This window comes from Salvia splendens, chromosome 17, assembly GCF_004379255.2.
Source record: "Salvia splendens isolate huo1 chromosome 17, SspV2, whole genome shotgun sequence".
NCBI classification, from domain to species: domain Eukaryota; kingdom Viridiplantae; phylum Streptophyta; class Magnoliopsida; order Lamiales; family Lamiaceae; genus Salvia; species Salvia splendens.
This window is the reverse complement of record NC_056048.1, coordinates 24,286,192-24,300,235: the sequence shown is the minus strand read 5'-3', so window position 1 is coordinate 24,300,235 and position 14,044 is coordinate 24,286,192. Positions and strand designations below refer to the sequence as shown.

The 14,044-nt window shown below is 37.7% G+C and overlaps 1 protein-coding gene across 2 annotated transcripts; it reads left to right on the top strand.

Annotated features, from left to right (window-relative positions):
• Positions 1-373: 373 nt before the first annotated feature.
• LOC121773367 (casein kinase II subunit beta-1-like) lies at positions 374-5,584 on the top strand. Of its 2 annotated transcripts, none has more exons than XM_042170212.1 (5): positions 374-810; positions 3,140-3,358; positions 4,092-4,201; positions 4,295-4,457; positions 5,096-5,584. In XM_042170212.1, exons 1-5 carry the CDS (start codon positions 567-569, stop codon positions 5,224-5,226), a joined length of 867 nt encoding a protein of 288 aa, XP_042026146.1. In that variant the 5' UTR covers positions 374-566; the 3' UTR covers positions 5,227-5,584. The 2 variants fall into 2 exon arrangements, with proteins under 2 accessions (XP_042026146.1, XP_042026145.1); XM_042170211.1 differs by having other exon boundaries at positions 375-810; positions 4,295-4,460.
• Positions 5,585-14,044: the final 8,460 nt, after the last annotated feature.

Here is a 14,044-nt window from a genome sequence, read left to right as displayed (position 1 = left end):
ATTTAATTTAATAACTTTAACAGGACGTCATTAATTTTACAAATAAAAATCAAAACTCAATTTATTCCTTTAGTTTTTTTTATTAAGTTATTAAGAAAATGAACGAATCTAATTTTGATTTTTTATGCTATTTATAATATTACTAGTAACTTTTAAAAGCTCAATAGAAAAAATGAAAATAAAATCTAAACATAATATGGTCTAAACGAGAATGATACTTAAACGAAATATGTAACATAACATTTCTCTTGTAAATAATAATTGTACGTTTAATGTTTTATTATAATAACCTTTAAAAGAATATACTCCATATTTTTTATTATTTAAATGGAATAACAAATTAGGAAAACAAATGAAAAAATTAAAGAAATGGATTAGAAAGCATACGAAATGAGAAGACCCAATTTTCTGTTTATGCAATCGAAATTGAATGAAACCCTAGAGCTCTCTTCATTTCCCCACACACGCGACTGTACAAATCTAACAATTTTTCGCCTTTTTTCCATTTGCTCAGATACCCTTCGGAAAGTTGATAATTTTGGGGATTCGATTTTTCCAGTTTTGATATGAACGTGTACAGAGATCGAGGAGGGGGCGGTGGCTCGTCCAAGGCCGGAGAGATGTTGGATCGGAAGCGAATCAATGATGCGCTCGACAAACATTTGGAGAAATCGTCGCCTTCCACATCCAGAAACAAGGGCTCAGCTGTCTCGGTGCCATCCACCTCCGCCGCTGCCGGGAAGCACGTTGATCCCAGGGACAGCCGTTCTTCATCCGCCCTCACCGCCAGCAAGAACAAGCTCTCCGAAGGTGCCTTTTTTTAATTTTAATTTCCTATGTGTTTTTATTTTTGAGCAGTTCGTGTTTAATTTAGAATCGTGAAATTTGGGTTGCTTTTAGCATTTGTATTTGTATTTGTGTGCGGTGTTTAATTGCCATGTATTGTAGTTCAACTTTTTGTTATTGTTTTTAATGATTGATTGGCACTGGAGTTAAGTTTAGTAGCTTTGCGAATCATAGAGCTCTCCATTGAAAGGGGAAAAGCTCCGATTAACCAATTTCAGCTGTTTGGCAGATCTGTTTGAGGTGCTTCTGTTAGCTCCTTATGATGAGCTAAGGCATAAAAGTTTCAGCTTTTGATCCGTGTATTGAACGTTTGTATGAGAAATGCTCACATTCCTATGTTGTATAAAATGATGAAAAAGGGACTTTTCAAAGATCAATGCAGAGAGTGGGTTGCTGCTTTTGCAAGTTCAGGCACATAGATATTGCAAGATTAATTTTTTTTTGTTATTGCTGTATTAAATGGATGGCGATGGTTTTGTTATGATTCCGCTGGATGATGAAGTCCTTTCGTATCTCGATTGAAATTTAACTGATAAAGGTATTAGTTTAGAGAGTTGGATGATAGGTCAGTGTAATGGATGGCGTATGGCGGCCTACGGCGGTGAGCCCAAAAACCGCCACAGGGATATGGCGTATCAGTATGGCGGGATATGGCGGTCGATAAATAAATTAATAAAATATTAGTAATATATGTATATATAAATTCAAAAAATTAGAAAATAATAAAAAATTGTAATATATCAAGTTATCAACTATTAAAACAATAAATAAATCATAAAGTCATAAGCAATTATATAATATGCCTACCATAATAAGTCTTAGTTCAACAATCAAAATATAAAGTCATCATCACAAATTCATAATACATATCAAATCTAAATTAAAACCATCCTCAATCATCACCATCCCCAACATAGTCATCCTCCACAAGATAGTTATCTTCATCCTCATCGATATCATCGTCCTCCAACGAAGTAGATCCTTCTTCTTCATCCCCAACTTCTTCATCTTCCAATTCTTCATCCACAAGCTCTCTTTCTTCAACCACTGTCGCCAATCTGCCTTTCCCTAATTGGCATTTCCCTTTTCTAGATGTGGTTGTGGTTCTTGAGGCTTTCCTAGAACTTGATGATGTAGAAATCTTAGACCTAGTATATGTGATAGGCTCTCCAATCCCCGACGACTCGTAGACAATATCCCAATCAAGTGAATCTCCATCAAAAACTCTATCACTGCCTTCACCATCAGCACCATCCAACTCTCCAACCAACCACTCATTACACCTTAATTAAAAATGTGACCCTAATTATAAAAATCTGATCCTAATTAAAAATCCGACCCTAATTCCTAATTAAAATGGCATGCAAATTAGAAAATTGATAATTAAAAGGGCATGCAAATTAGAAAATCTGGTACAATTTCGGTTACCTTCAAAATCTGGGCAGTGGGCTGCTCTAGACGGACCGGCGGCAGCGGTCGGCGGCGGCGGCGACGTGACTAGGGCAGTGGGACTGGGGGCCCAGCAGGTTGGGTTTGTTTGAGAGGGAAAGAGATACTATGAACCCTAGATTTTGACTTAATTGGCATTTTATTTCATTATTTGGGCCGGGTTTGGGCCGGGTTAAGGGTTAAAAATCATTTGGGCCGTGTTATTTGGTAATTGGGCTGAGGTTTGGGGCAGCCCAACCAAAAATGACGCCATAACTGCCATGGCACCGCCATGGCGCCTCACTCATGGCGGCAAATGGCGGTCGCCATAAAAAAGTTTTGTGGCAGCTCGTGGCGATGGCGTTTTTTCCGAAACCCGCCGCGCAATGGCGCCACGGCGGCGCCATGGCCGCTTTTTAATAACATTAGGTGGTGAGTGCAATACTTAGAATGATGATGATGAGTTATACTTTCAGGAGGATGGTGATTATGATCAGTAGAGTAACAATTTGAAAAAAAAGTTGTATACATATCTAGTATACTATGTTAGCCATGCTAAACCTTTGTGTTATGTACGATAATCGGATGCTGGCTTCATTGTTTTATGACTTAAAATATTGCTCTGATTGATGTAAAAGAAACTACACTTCTATCCCCTTATGTAAAGCACCTAGCTTACACTGCACATTGGGCATGCAATCAATATGAATTTCCATTCTTCGTTTTATGTTCTTTTAGTGGCATGTATTACAGTAAATATGTCTGCACATTTTTGTATGTACATTCTTTCTCTTTTCTAATAACATTTGCAGGCATACTTTGGTTACATACAAACTTGAGATTGAAATATTTGTTCATTTTTCAGAGGAATCTGAAACAGACAGTGAAGAGTCTGATGTCAGTGGTTCTGATGGGGAAGATACATCTTGGGTTTCATGGTTTTGCAACTTGCGTGGAAATGAGTTTTTTTGTGAAGTCGATGATGAATATATCCAAGACGATTTCAATCTATGTGGATTGAGCAATCAAGTCCCGTATTATGATTATGCACTTGATCTAATACTGGATGTAGAGTCATCTCATGGTGAGCTTCTTATCATTTATTATTAGATGTTGTGTTTATTCTCTCTCAATAATTGGTTTTGAGCTTCATAGAATTTCTTTCTAGAAAAGTACTCCTAACATTTCCTTAGATACTTCTCAACCTGGCTTGGACTCTGTGATGCTTGAACGCTTTAATTTTTCCAGAGCATGCTATAAAATCTATGAAGTTAATGACAAGTGGAGTTTTTCTTCAGCAAGTTGGAGATTCTTGAAGTTATTTTTCTCATTAGGTGTCTAGTTGAATTTCCACCACATTTTACATATTGGACAATATATCTGTTGTATAGTAAAACTTTGACATTTTATCTAATTTTTTTCCAGTGACAAAATAACAATTACGATTGTCACTACTGATGAAAGTTTTCACTGGAATTTCATTGTTTGACTCTCTCTCTGGAAATCTAGTAGGTTTTTGTGATTGGCATTAAACGGTGTGATAAATTTAGAACTGTATTTATTTGCTTTTGATAGTTCCAAAATGTGTTAGTATGTGTTTAGTGTTTATGCCTTCAATGAATTGAGATAGCAAAGTGTAAAATGCTCTTGAAGTTTCTTGTTCACATAGCTCAATTTGGACCATTGTTTGGAGTTCGATCATGATATCTTTGTTTTTCTCTTACTTTGTCTAGCTTTAATTTTCTCTTTCCACTTTTTTCTGTTTCGAGCTGGATATCCATTTCTGACAGCGTTTTTTCCATGATGAGCACATCTAGGTGATATGTTTACCGAGGAGCAGAATGAGTTAGTTGAATCAGCTGCAGAAATGCTGTATGGCCTTATTCATGTCCGTTACATCTTGACAAGCAAGGGAATGGCTGCTATGGTAAGTAACATCATTTGATATATCATTTGTGTTGATCGCCTCTCTCTTTATTTAGTTATGTCCTTTAACTCATTGAACTGGAACTTATTACAGTTAGAGAAGTATAAAAACTATGATTTTGGAAGATGCCCTAGAGTCTACTGCTGTGGACAGCCATGCCTTCCAGTTGGACAATCAGACATCCCACGCTCAAGTACTGTGAAGATTTACTGTCCAAAATGTGATGACATTTACTACCCTCGATCCAAATACCAAGGCAGTATCCTTACTTTGTACTTTTATTGCTTTATGCATTTATTTTGCACTTGATCCTCTGGTTCATTTGCATCAGCCTGCTGCATCTTTCATTCCAACTTCACATATTCATGTGAGTTCAAGATTTGTTATTAGGGGTTAAGAGTTACAGACAAGTTTAGTGTCACAAACTACTACCACTCAATTCACTTCTTATTCTATAACAAGAGCTTTAGATATTCCCCTTTCTCCCAATGATCAGGTGCTTTGCTAAGAATTAAATTGTTGAAAACTTGCACATGGTCTACTAGCTTTAAATGTAACATTTATCTCCATGTTATATGGTTGCAAGAAAATAGTGATCTGGGTAGGAATGCCCCATATGAGTTGCATAATCGAGAAATGAGACCCCACTCCAGGAAAAAGGTAATAAACTAAAAGGTAAAAAGCAGTATCCATCACCCTCTTATTTTGGAGGGAGAGTTTATGTATGGTTTAGAAGATTTGAAATCTTTTCTGGGTTACTCGGAGCACTCACCAGAAAATTAGAACCTCGCTTTGCTATGCATGCTACAAATAAGTAAATGGAGTTGGTATTGATCGTCTTTACATGTTATTCTGTGTGCTTCGCTTTTGGAATGATTTCCCTGACTTCAACAGATATTGATGGGGCGTATTTCGGAACCACATTCCCCCACCTGTTCTTGATGACGTACGGACACCTCAAGCCTCAGAAGCCAACACAGAGCTACGTCCCTAGAGTTTTTGGCTTCAAGATGCACAAGCCTTGATAACCGAGTTCCGACAACATGCTACTGAGCTCTTAAATTCTTGTTCCGGCAAATGCTTTTCTCATCTTGGCTGCTTAGGCATACAGATGACGGATGGGTTGTACTTGTAACACAAACCAGGTAAAAATCACAGCAGCTATTGATGTAACCAAAATTGCCTAGTTGATGGAGAAGCATTTCATGCATTCCCATCATGCAATTGTTGTTTAAATTCAGAGAGCATGTAAGCTTTTTTCTTTTTTTTTGGTGAGAATTGTCTAAATACTTCCTCATGTAGTCCCTTGTGCGTGTGCGCTGCTTAATCAGTCGGACAAATTTATATGGAGCAGCCTATCGAAATTTTTGGGTATTCGACTTATTTTTTGCTTTGTTTTATATCTCTAGTATATGCATGTTCCTTTTTCATTTCTGTTTGTTAGATTTTATATTTTTGGTCTCACATTTTTTCTCGATTTATTTTCTTCGTTTCTTTTAGTAAATTGTGCAAAAGTGTGTAGTCACTTCCTTTCTGATATTTGCTCTTGAACAAACACAAAGCATCTTGATCTTGTGGAGTATATTGTTTTGCAAATACTGCTTTTTTATTTATTGAAATTGTGAATTAGTGAAAAGTGGTATCAGTTGCAGAATACCAACCAATCTTTTATGCTGAGCTTTTTAATTGTTACATCTAACTTGCCACATGTAGTTTGCTGTTCTTATTGCACTGGAATGAGATTTTATGATTATCCAATACAAATCTTGTTGCATCTCATAGTTGATTTTTTTAATTGTGGTTTACTTCTCTAATGCTATTTGTAAATTAATATTGTCCACTATAAAGACTCATTTTTGTTAGCAAAAAACAACCTATTTATTTTTTATTACTGTATTTTTTTCTCTTTCTCATTTCTCTTGTTTTTGTACTTTATTCTTTTTATATTTAACTAATTAAACAATATTTTCTTAAATTCCCATCTCAAAAGAAATATGTTATTTATAGTGTGACAGAGGGAGTAATTTATCCATTGAACTATGGATAATAGTTGCCGTCCATTTGTCTCATCATAAAAAAGTTGTGAGAGAGAATAGAAAATGAAATCTAGGGAGTATCTTTTGATTAAAATCTTTTCCACACCCATCCAAAAACCATGAAAATTGTAGGGTAGTACATGTAAGGTTAGCCTTGTGTTACTGAAGGACTTAGATTGGGTAATTGAAATAGACAAGTGTTGACAAAGGGACAAGACAAGAAGTGATGTATCTCTTCAGTCTTGTATTGAAAGGGATTAACCTACTAGCAATATTGAGCATTCCCATTCCAAATATCTTTCCATATTTTATTGCCCCAATATAAATACTAAAAGGATGATGATTTTCCACAACAACCTCTATAAACATTGGACACACAAAAATTGTTCTAGTGAGTATTTATCAAGAAGAATGAAAATTGAGCATCTCAATTCATTTCTTCGATTTGTAGTTGTGTTATCATTCTATTGGTTGGCTATTTTACCATTTCAAGTTTATGGTGTGTTTTTTTAAAGTTCAAAATATTCACGAGATTTTTAGGCAAACAAACTAGTACAATGAATCAAGAAAACATGCAAGTTGCATCATCATCACATCGAGTCATCAACTCTATCTTTATTATTTTATTTTTAGTGATTTTAACAATGAAGGTCAAATAAAATATCCATAAGTTAATGCCAAATACACTTCTCAAGTTAACATCACCTCTCGTGAGTTATGTTATGTGTAGTCATGATAAGTAACAAAACAATATCCACCAAAAAAAAATAAAGAAAAATGAATGAAGGGATAAATCAGTGTGGATTAATTTAAGCCTCATTAGTCTTAATCAAAATGTGTCTATTCTCATGGTGCAATAAATAATTAAATAAGTCTATTTTTGCGGATTATTTATTCTTGTAAAGACGGCTTCTTGGTTTGCGGCTGTCATAATCTACCTGCTCCATTGAAAGAGATGTTTTAAAAAGAAAACTTTATCCCATTCTAAATTTGGACTCTTTTGCCTTGATGCATTTTGCATCCCCTCTCCGGAAAAATCTAATTTTACCTATCCAATTTTAGGTAAATAAATTTCTTAATGATTTTTATAAAAAAAATAAAAAATTTGACGATGTTCAATCATGTGTGTATGTAATAATTTACTTTTAATAAGTAAACATACATCTTGTTGAACGTTAAGAGTATTAGCAACGGGGCAAAAGAGCTAGGAGAAGTATGTCTTTGTGTGCGCGCATTGAATTCGGCTTTCAGTGAAGCATTGTCACACTTATTTCAAATTCTTAATTCATTTAAGTATATATAAATAATTGTATTTAATTTACACACAAAATACTTCGTTGGTCTATTGATTAAAAACACACTCTTCTTTATGAGGCATTTAGTGAAAAAAGTTTTAAGGTGGTCTTAGATGTTGACTAGAACCCACTCGTTTAATTATTTTTATATTAACTAATTTAATAGTAAATTATTTGAATGAAATTGAAAATTGGTAATTAAAACTCCATGAGGCCATTCACAATGCTGTCATTATACTGTCCCTTAAAACACTAATTGCGGGCCCCACTGTACCTTTTTTCTCCATTCCTTAACTAAGGGACGGAATCTGCAACCCTCCGTCCCTTAAATTACTATTCATTCAATTTCATTTTTTTTATTTTTTTCCACCAAATTCAATTAATAAAAACACACTTCATTAAAAATAAAATAACATTACAACATAAAATTCGTAAAAAATTAAAAAAAAAACATAATTAAAAATCCTAAAAAAATTAAAAATACACAATTTAATTTCCTCCACCAAAGTTTGCCCAAATGTGCTCCATGAGATCATATTGGAGTTGGGCGTGGGCGGAAGAGTCACGTGTCCTTGCCCGAATAGACAACCGTTCTTGTATAGACGGATGCACTCCACTTCGAGGCGGTACTGGTGGTTGAGCTTCCGGGGGCTTCGAGGTCGAACCAATTTCCCACCTCGGGTCCTTCGTCTTGGACAATCATGTTGTGCAAGATTATGCACGTATACATGATGTCGACCATGTTCTCCATGAACCACGAACGAGCCGGGGCTTTGATAATGTTGAAGCGCGCTTGGAGAACCCCGAACGCCCGCTCCATATCCTTCCGAGCAGCCTCCTGCTTCTGCTAAAAAAACGCCTGCTTTGCGTTCACATGCCTAGCGTACGTCTTCACGAAGGTTGGCCACTTCGGGTAGATGCCGTCGGCAAGATAGTACCCCATTCTATAGCGCCGATTGTTAGCGGTGAAGTTGATGGTCGGCACTTTACCATCCAAAACTTCGGCGAAGAGGTCGGATTGCTGGTGCACGTTTATGTCGTTGTTCGAGCCAGGGACCCCAAAGTACGCATGCCAGATCCATAGCCAGTAGTCGGCGACGGCCTCGAGTATAACGGTGGGGTGGGTGCCTTTGTGGCCGCTCGTGTACGACCCCCTCCACGCCACCGGGCAATTCTTCAATTGCCAGTGCATGCAGTCGACGCTGGCAAGCATCCTGGGGAAGCCATGCACTTGTTCGTGAAGGCGGAGCAGGATCTGGCAATCTGTCGTGCTTGGCTTCCGGAGAAATTCGTCGGTGAAGGCTGCCCGGACGCCTTTGCAGAATTGGAGCAAACACATTCTCCCATTGTTGTCTCCAATGTGGAGTTATTCGTCGAACACATCCGCCGTTTGTCCTGTCGCAAGCTGACGGATTGCTGCAGTACATTTCTGCAGCGTCGTGTGGCTGGGACGGCAGACGGCGTCGAACCTTTCTTGGAAGAACTCTTCCCGGGCCACCAATGTATTTGCGATGTGGAGAAATAGCGGTTGCCGCAAGCGGAAACGGCTTCGGAAGTAGGTATCTCCCCACACCGGATTATCGCAGAAGTAGTCGCGGACTAACCTTGCGGCGGCTTCCTCCCGGTTACGATGGATGTAAGTCCGGGAGCGTCTTTGGGGCGGCGCGGCTTCCTCCGCTTCCCGGCGTCGACATTCTTCTAGTGATTCTTCCATTATTTGACGCATTTGCTCATATGGATCCATGAGATCGATTGAATTTGGGGGAAGAATAAAAGAGAGATGATTTGAGATGAAAATTGGAGAGGAAATGGAGATGATTTGGGAAGAATAGATGTGTAGTTGTATGTGAAATGAGGATGAATTAGGAGTATTTATAGAGTAAAAAATAATTGGAAACGGCTATAAAAAACGGTAACATTACAATTTAATTTTATTTTTATTTCAAATTTTTTTTAAAAAATTAATTATTGCGTCAGCGTGACGAATCTCACTCGGCGAGTGAGCGTCACGTATCGACTGGGAGCTCGCCATGTCGCCTCGGCGCGTGGCGAGACGTCACGCGATTGGTCACGGTGGGACGGGCAATCCGGCGGGCTGGGGACGGGACGAGACGCTACAACGCGTCCCGCCCCGGTTCTATCACGGCGTAACGGGACAGGGCCACCCGCGTAACGCGTTGCGGGTGGCCTAATGTGTATAATTGATCTTTTGTTTTTTAGTACTGTAGTAGCGTAAGATAAGTGTGCTAAATCTAAAGGGCAAAAAATAAATTTTCTTTATATTTTAAATTGTATAGTATATTTATTTTTGAAATCAATGGGTGCTGAAGCTCCCTCTATTCAACCTTTTCTATTCCCACATGTTTACTTTCTTAAACATTTTATAAATGATAAAATAAAATAGATGCTAATGACTTGGTCGGTCCTTTGATGATGGACCAATCTACTAAAAGTTTGATACTCCTAGATGAGTTGGTTTTAGATATGAACCCTACCTAATTTATTGTAGCATGAATTTTGCTTACTAGGTTATTCAATAATATTAGTGTGATTGAATCAACATTTGACTTATAACATTAAAGTTGATTTATAAAGATCAATATTTTCGGCATATTTTCTTATAAGATTATATTAAAAATAGAGTAAATATTCAATTTTGTTCAATCATTTAGCATTTTAGAAAAACATCCAAAGCTTAATATAATTGCAAAAAAGTCGAGCGTTTCAATTTTTACTTAAACTAGACCACAATAAAAAATTTAGATCGAATTGCCTTTGGTACTTGAAATAGATATGACATATTCACTTAGTCCGTGAAATAATGTCCCAATTTACTATTTTAGAATATCCGAGATTTAAAGTCTCATTTACTTTTTTCCATTTTGGATAAGGGGACAACCATACACCTAATTCATTACACTTACATTATTATATTATAAAACCAATATATAAAAGTGGAGTCAACTTTCCACTAACTCACTTCCCCAATTTTTTTACAAAGTCAAACAATTTCTTAAAACCCGTGTCGAGTCAAAATGAGACTATAAATGACGGACGGAGGGACCATTTCCAATGGTATGCTCAAATCTAAGATGTGATAGGTAATTTGCTCCAATAATACTCCAAAATCATTCCAATTTTTTATTTTTGAGGGAAAAATACTTACCTATAGGTTCTAAACCAAAACCATTTTTTTTTCAAATTTTGTGAGTCAAAAAGGCATAATATAGAAAATATTCTTTTAAGTTTAAGTTTAGTGTAAATAGTTGAAGTAAAATCATATTTGATGTGACATTTACACTAAAATGAGTTTGAGTTTAGTGTAAATAGTTGGAAATGCTCTTATAACACTATTTGGTTCGAACTTTTTGCATATTTTTTTGTCCCATTAAAATAAGTCATAATATTTTTTTCGTCTGTACCATAGAAATAGTTATTATATATATATATCTATCTATGCCAACATTTATCTCCTTCTTTTTAACTTTATCATTTATAGGTCACATTATCGACTATATGATTTCAACTATTTTTTGTTCTTCTATTTTATTTTATCAATTACACATTAAAACTCGTGTCAACTCTAAATGACATATTTTTATGAGACGGACGAATGTGAGTGATATTTTTGGCCAAATTTGAAACATTAAGTACTTATTTGCTGTGACCTTAATTTGTGACATTGTATTAAAATAAACACTACCTCGAAGTTTTATGAGAATAATTACCAAAATATTTTTTGGGAAGTGTCAATGATTTTATGAAAACAAGACCATCTCGAAATCTTATGGTTGAAGGACAATCTAAGATATTTCCCAAGAGACCAAAAAGATGAAACCTTAAATTAAAATTTGGAAACGATCAAATCATTACCTCTTCTAAGAGCATCCGCAATGACGGACTTCCGCGCAGAATTCCTACGGACGTCCGCCATTAGGCGTGCCCACCACGGATACGGAATTGGGCTGAGGACGTCGCATGTTCGCGGCGTTAAGTGGAATTCCGCGGGGACGTCCGCCATTGCGTCGACTCTCGCGGAATTCCGCTTTATTTCGTTTTTTTTGTAATGTCTATATATACCGCTCGTTGAACTTCGTTTCATTTCGCACCACTTGTTTTAACAAGTTTCTCTCTCTCTAAATTTCTTTTATATAATAGTAATGACTAGTAGTGGTAGTGGCCATCATGAAGACGTAATGGCTCTGATTTGGGTACGTGTGCAGGAGGCCGCGGCGAGGGAGGAACAAGAGGCCTCAGCGCCGGCGGTGCCTCGACCCATCCACAGTCGCAATATAGTACCCCGCGACCACCTCGCTTCCCACCGTCGGTTGTACGAGGACTACTTTGCGCCGGAGCCACGGTTTGGGGAGACCCTATTCCGGCGACGGTTTAGGATGCAACAACCGCTGTTTATGCGTATCGTTGGCGCTTTGGAGCGTCAATACGGGTATTTTAGGGTGCGGGAGGATGCAGCGGGTAAACCCGGCCACACACCGATTCAGAAGTGCACTGCCGCACTCAGGCAGTTGGCGTACGGAGGTGCGGCGGACATGTTCGACGAGTACCTCCATATCGGCGAGTCGACAGCCCGCGACTGCCTGAAGTATTTTTGTCAGGGCGTTAGGGAGATATTCGGGGATAGGTATCTTCGGAAGCCTACCCCCAAAGATTGTCAGGCTCTGCTGGATATGCACGGGGCTCAGCACGGCTTCCCGGGGATGCTGTGCAGTATAGATTGTATGCACTAGGAATGGAAGAACTGCCCCGCTACATGGAAAGAGATGTGCACTACCGGTTTCAAGGCCAAGAATTCCACGATGATCCTTGAAGCGGTAGCTGACTACCGGTTGTGGATATGACATGTCTATTTTGGAGTAGCCGGGTCGAACAATGACATCAACGTCCTCCAGTCATCGCCCCTTTTCAACGACCAGTGGGCGTCGGTCCGGCCGTCAACTTCGTCGCCAACGACAACCAGCATAACATGAGCTATTATTTGGCGGATGGGATATACCCGATGTGGCCCGTCTTTGTGAAGACGATCAGATGCCCAACAGATGCGAAGAAGGTATACTTTGCGCAACGTCAGGAGGCAGCGCGCAAGGATGTGGAGCGGGCATTTGATGTGCTCCAGGCTCGATGGGCGGCAGTGAAGGGTCCATCACGGCTGTGGTACGTTGACAGCATCGCCGACATCATGTACGCATGTATTATCATGCACAACATGATCGTCGAAGATGAAGGTCCAGCACTGACCGATTGTGCCAATGATGATGCTGATGCTGCGGGTCCAAGCCACGGCGTGGCCACTAGCAATGTACGCATGGGGATTTCCCATGACGACGTCGATCGAGTCTGTGCATTTGCCGACATGCACCAAAAACAAGCCTATGTTCGACTCCAGAACGATATTATTGAAGAAGTGTGGCAGCGTAGGGGTCGTCGTTGATGTAATTTTAAATTATTGAAATATATTTTTTTATTTGGTGAAATGTACTTTTATTATTTTAATGAAATTTTTTCCTTATTTTCGTCGAAATTTTAATTACGTAAATTGTTTACTTCCGAAAATTGTTTAATTTGTGAATTTGAGATTTTTTTAATGTGGGAATTCCGTCGGGAATTCCGCCACTGTGCAGTGGGAAGTCCGTATGACGTGGCAGTGCAGTGGAAAGTCCTTATGACGTGACATGAGGTGTTTTTGGAAATTCCGCCGGGACATCCGCATCACATCAGATGCCCTAATATAAATTCCAACCAATACGACGAAATCAAAAACCAACCAAATCATATTAAATTACTACGTATAAAGAAAATAATGAAAAAACATACTCATCGTCATCGAAAGATTTATGTATCTAATTTTAGCAAAGTTCAGTTAATATGATGTTTTTATCATTTGTGATGTCAGATTTCAGACATTAAAATGAAAACCAATGTCTGCGACCACTGATTTTTCCTGCTAAAGTTAAATAAAGCCGCCCCCTCGATATTTCTCATTCAAACTGCTTATTTTAGATTTTATTTTGTTATTATTGAGAAAAAAAATGTTTGTTTAGCTTTCATATCTAACATTTTAGGGCTAAAATTAGAGTTCAGTTGAAGAATTCGGTTTTTTAACCTTTTGATTGTATTTTTAATACTCTTTTCGCCTATAATTAATAACTTATTTTTCTGATTTTGATCAATTTTTGGGTACATGACGCTGGATAATTGGATCGATAAATAAATTTTGTGAAAAATGTTTACTAACTAATTCGCAGACGATTCATTTGAATAATTTGTCCATATAATTTATGATATGAATCAGAATATTCACATCAAATTCAAGTTTCACAACTAGCACTCAAGACCAAACTACTATTCTTTGAATATTTATAATAAAATAAATTAATCCAACTTAAATATATGTTTCTGTGATGGAAATAATATCTATTTTATATGATAGAGTAGCTCTAAGTATTCAAAGTCGTATTAAATATGATGTTAGGGTGGGGGTGGGTCTACAAAAA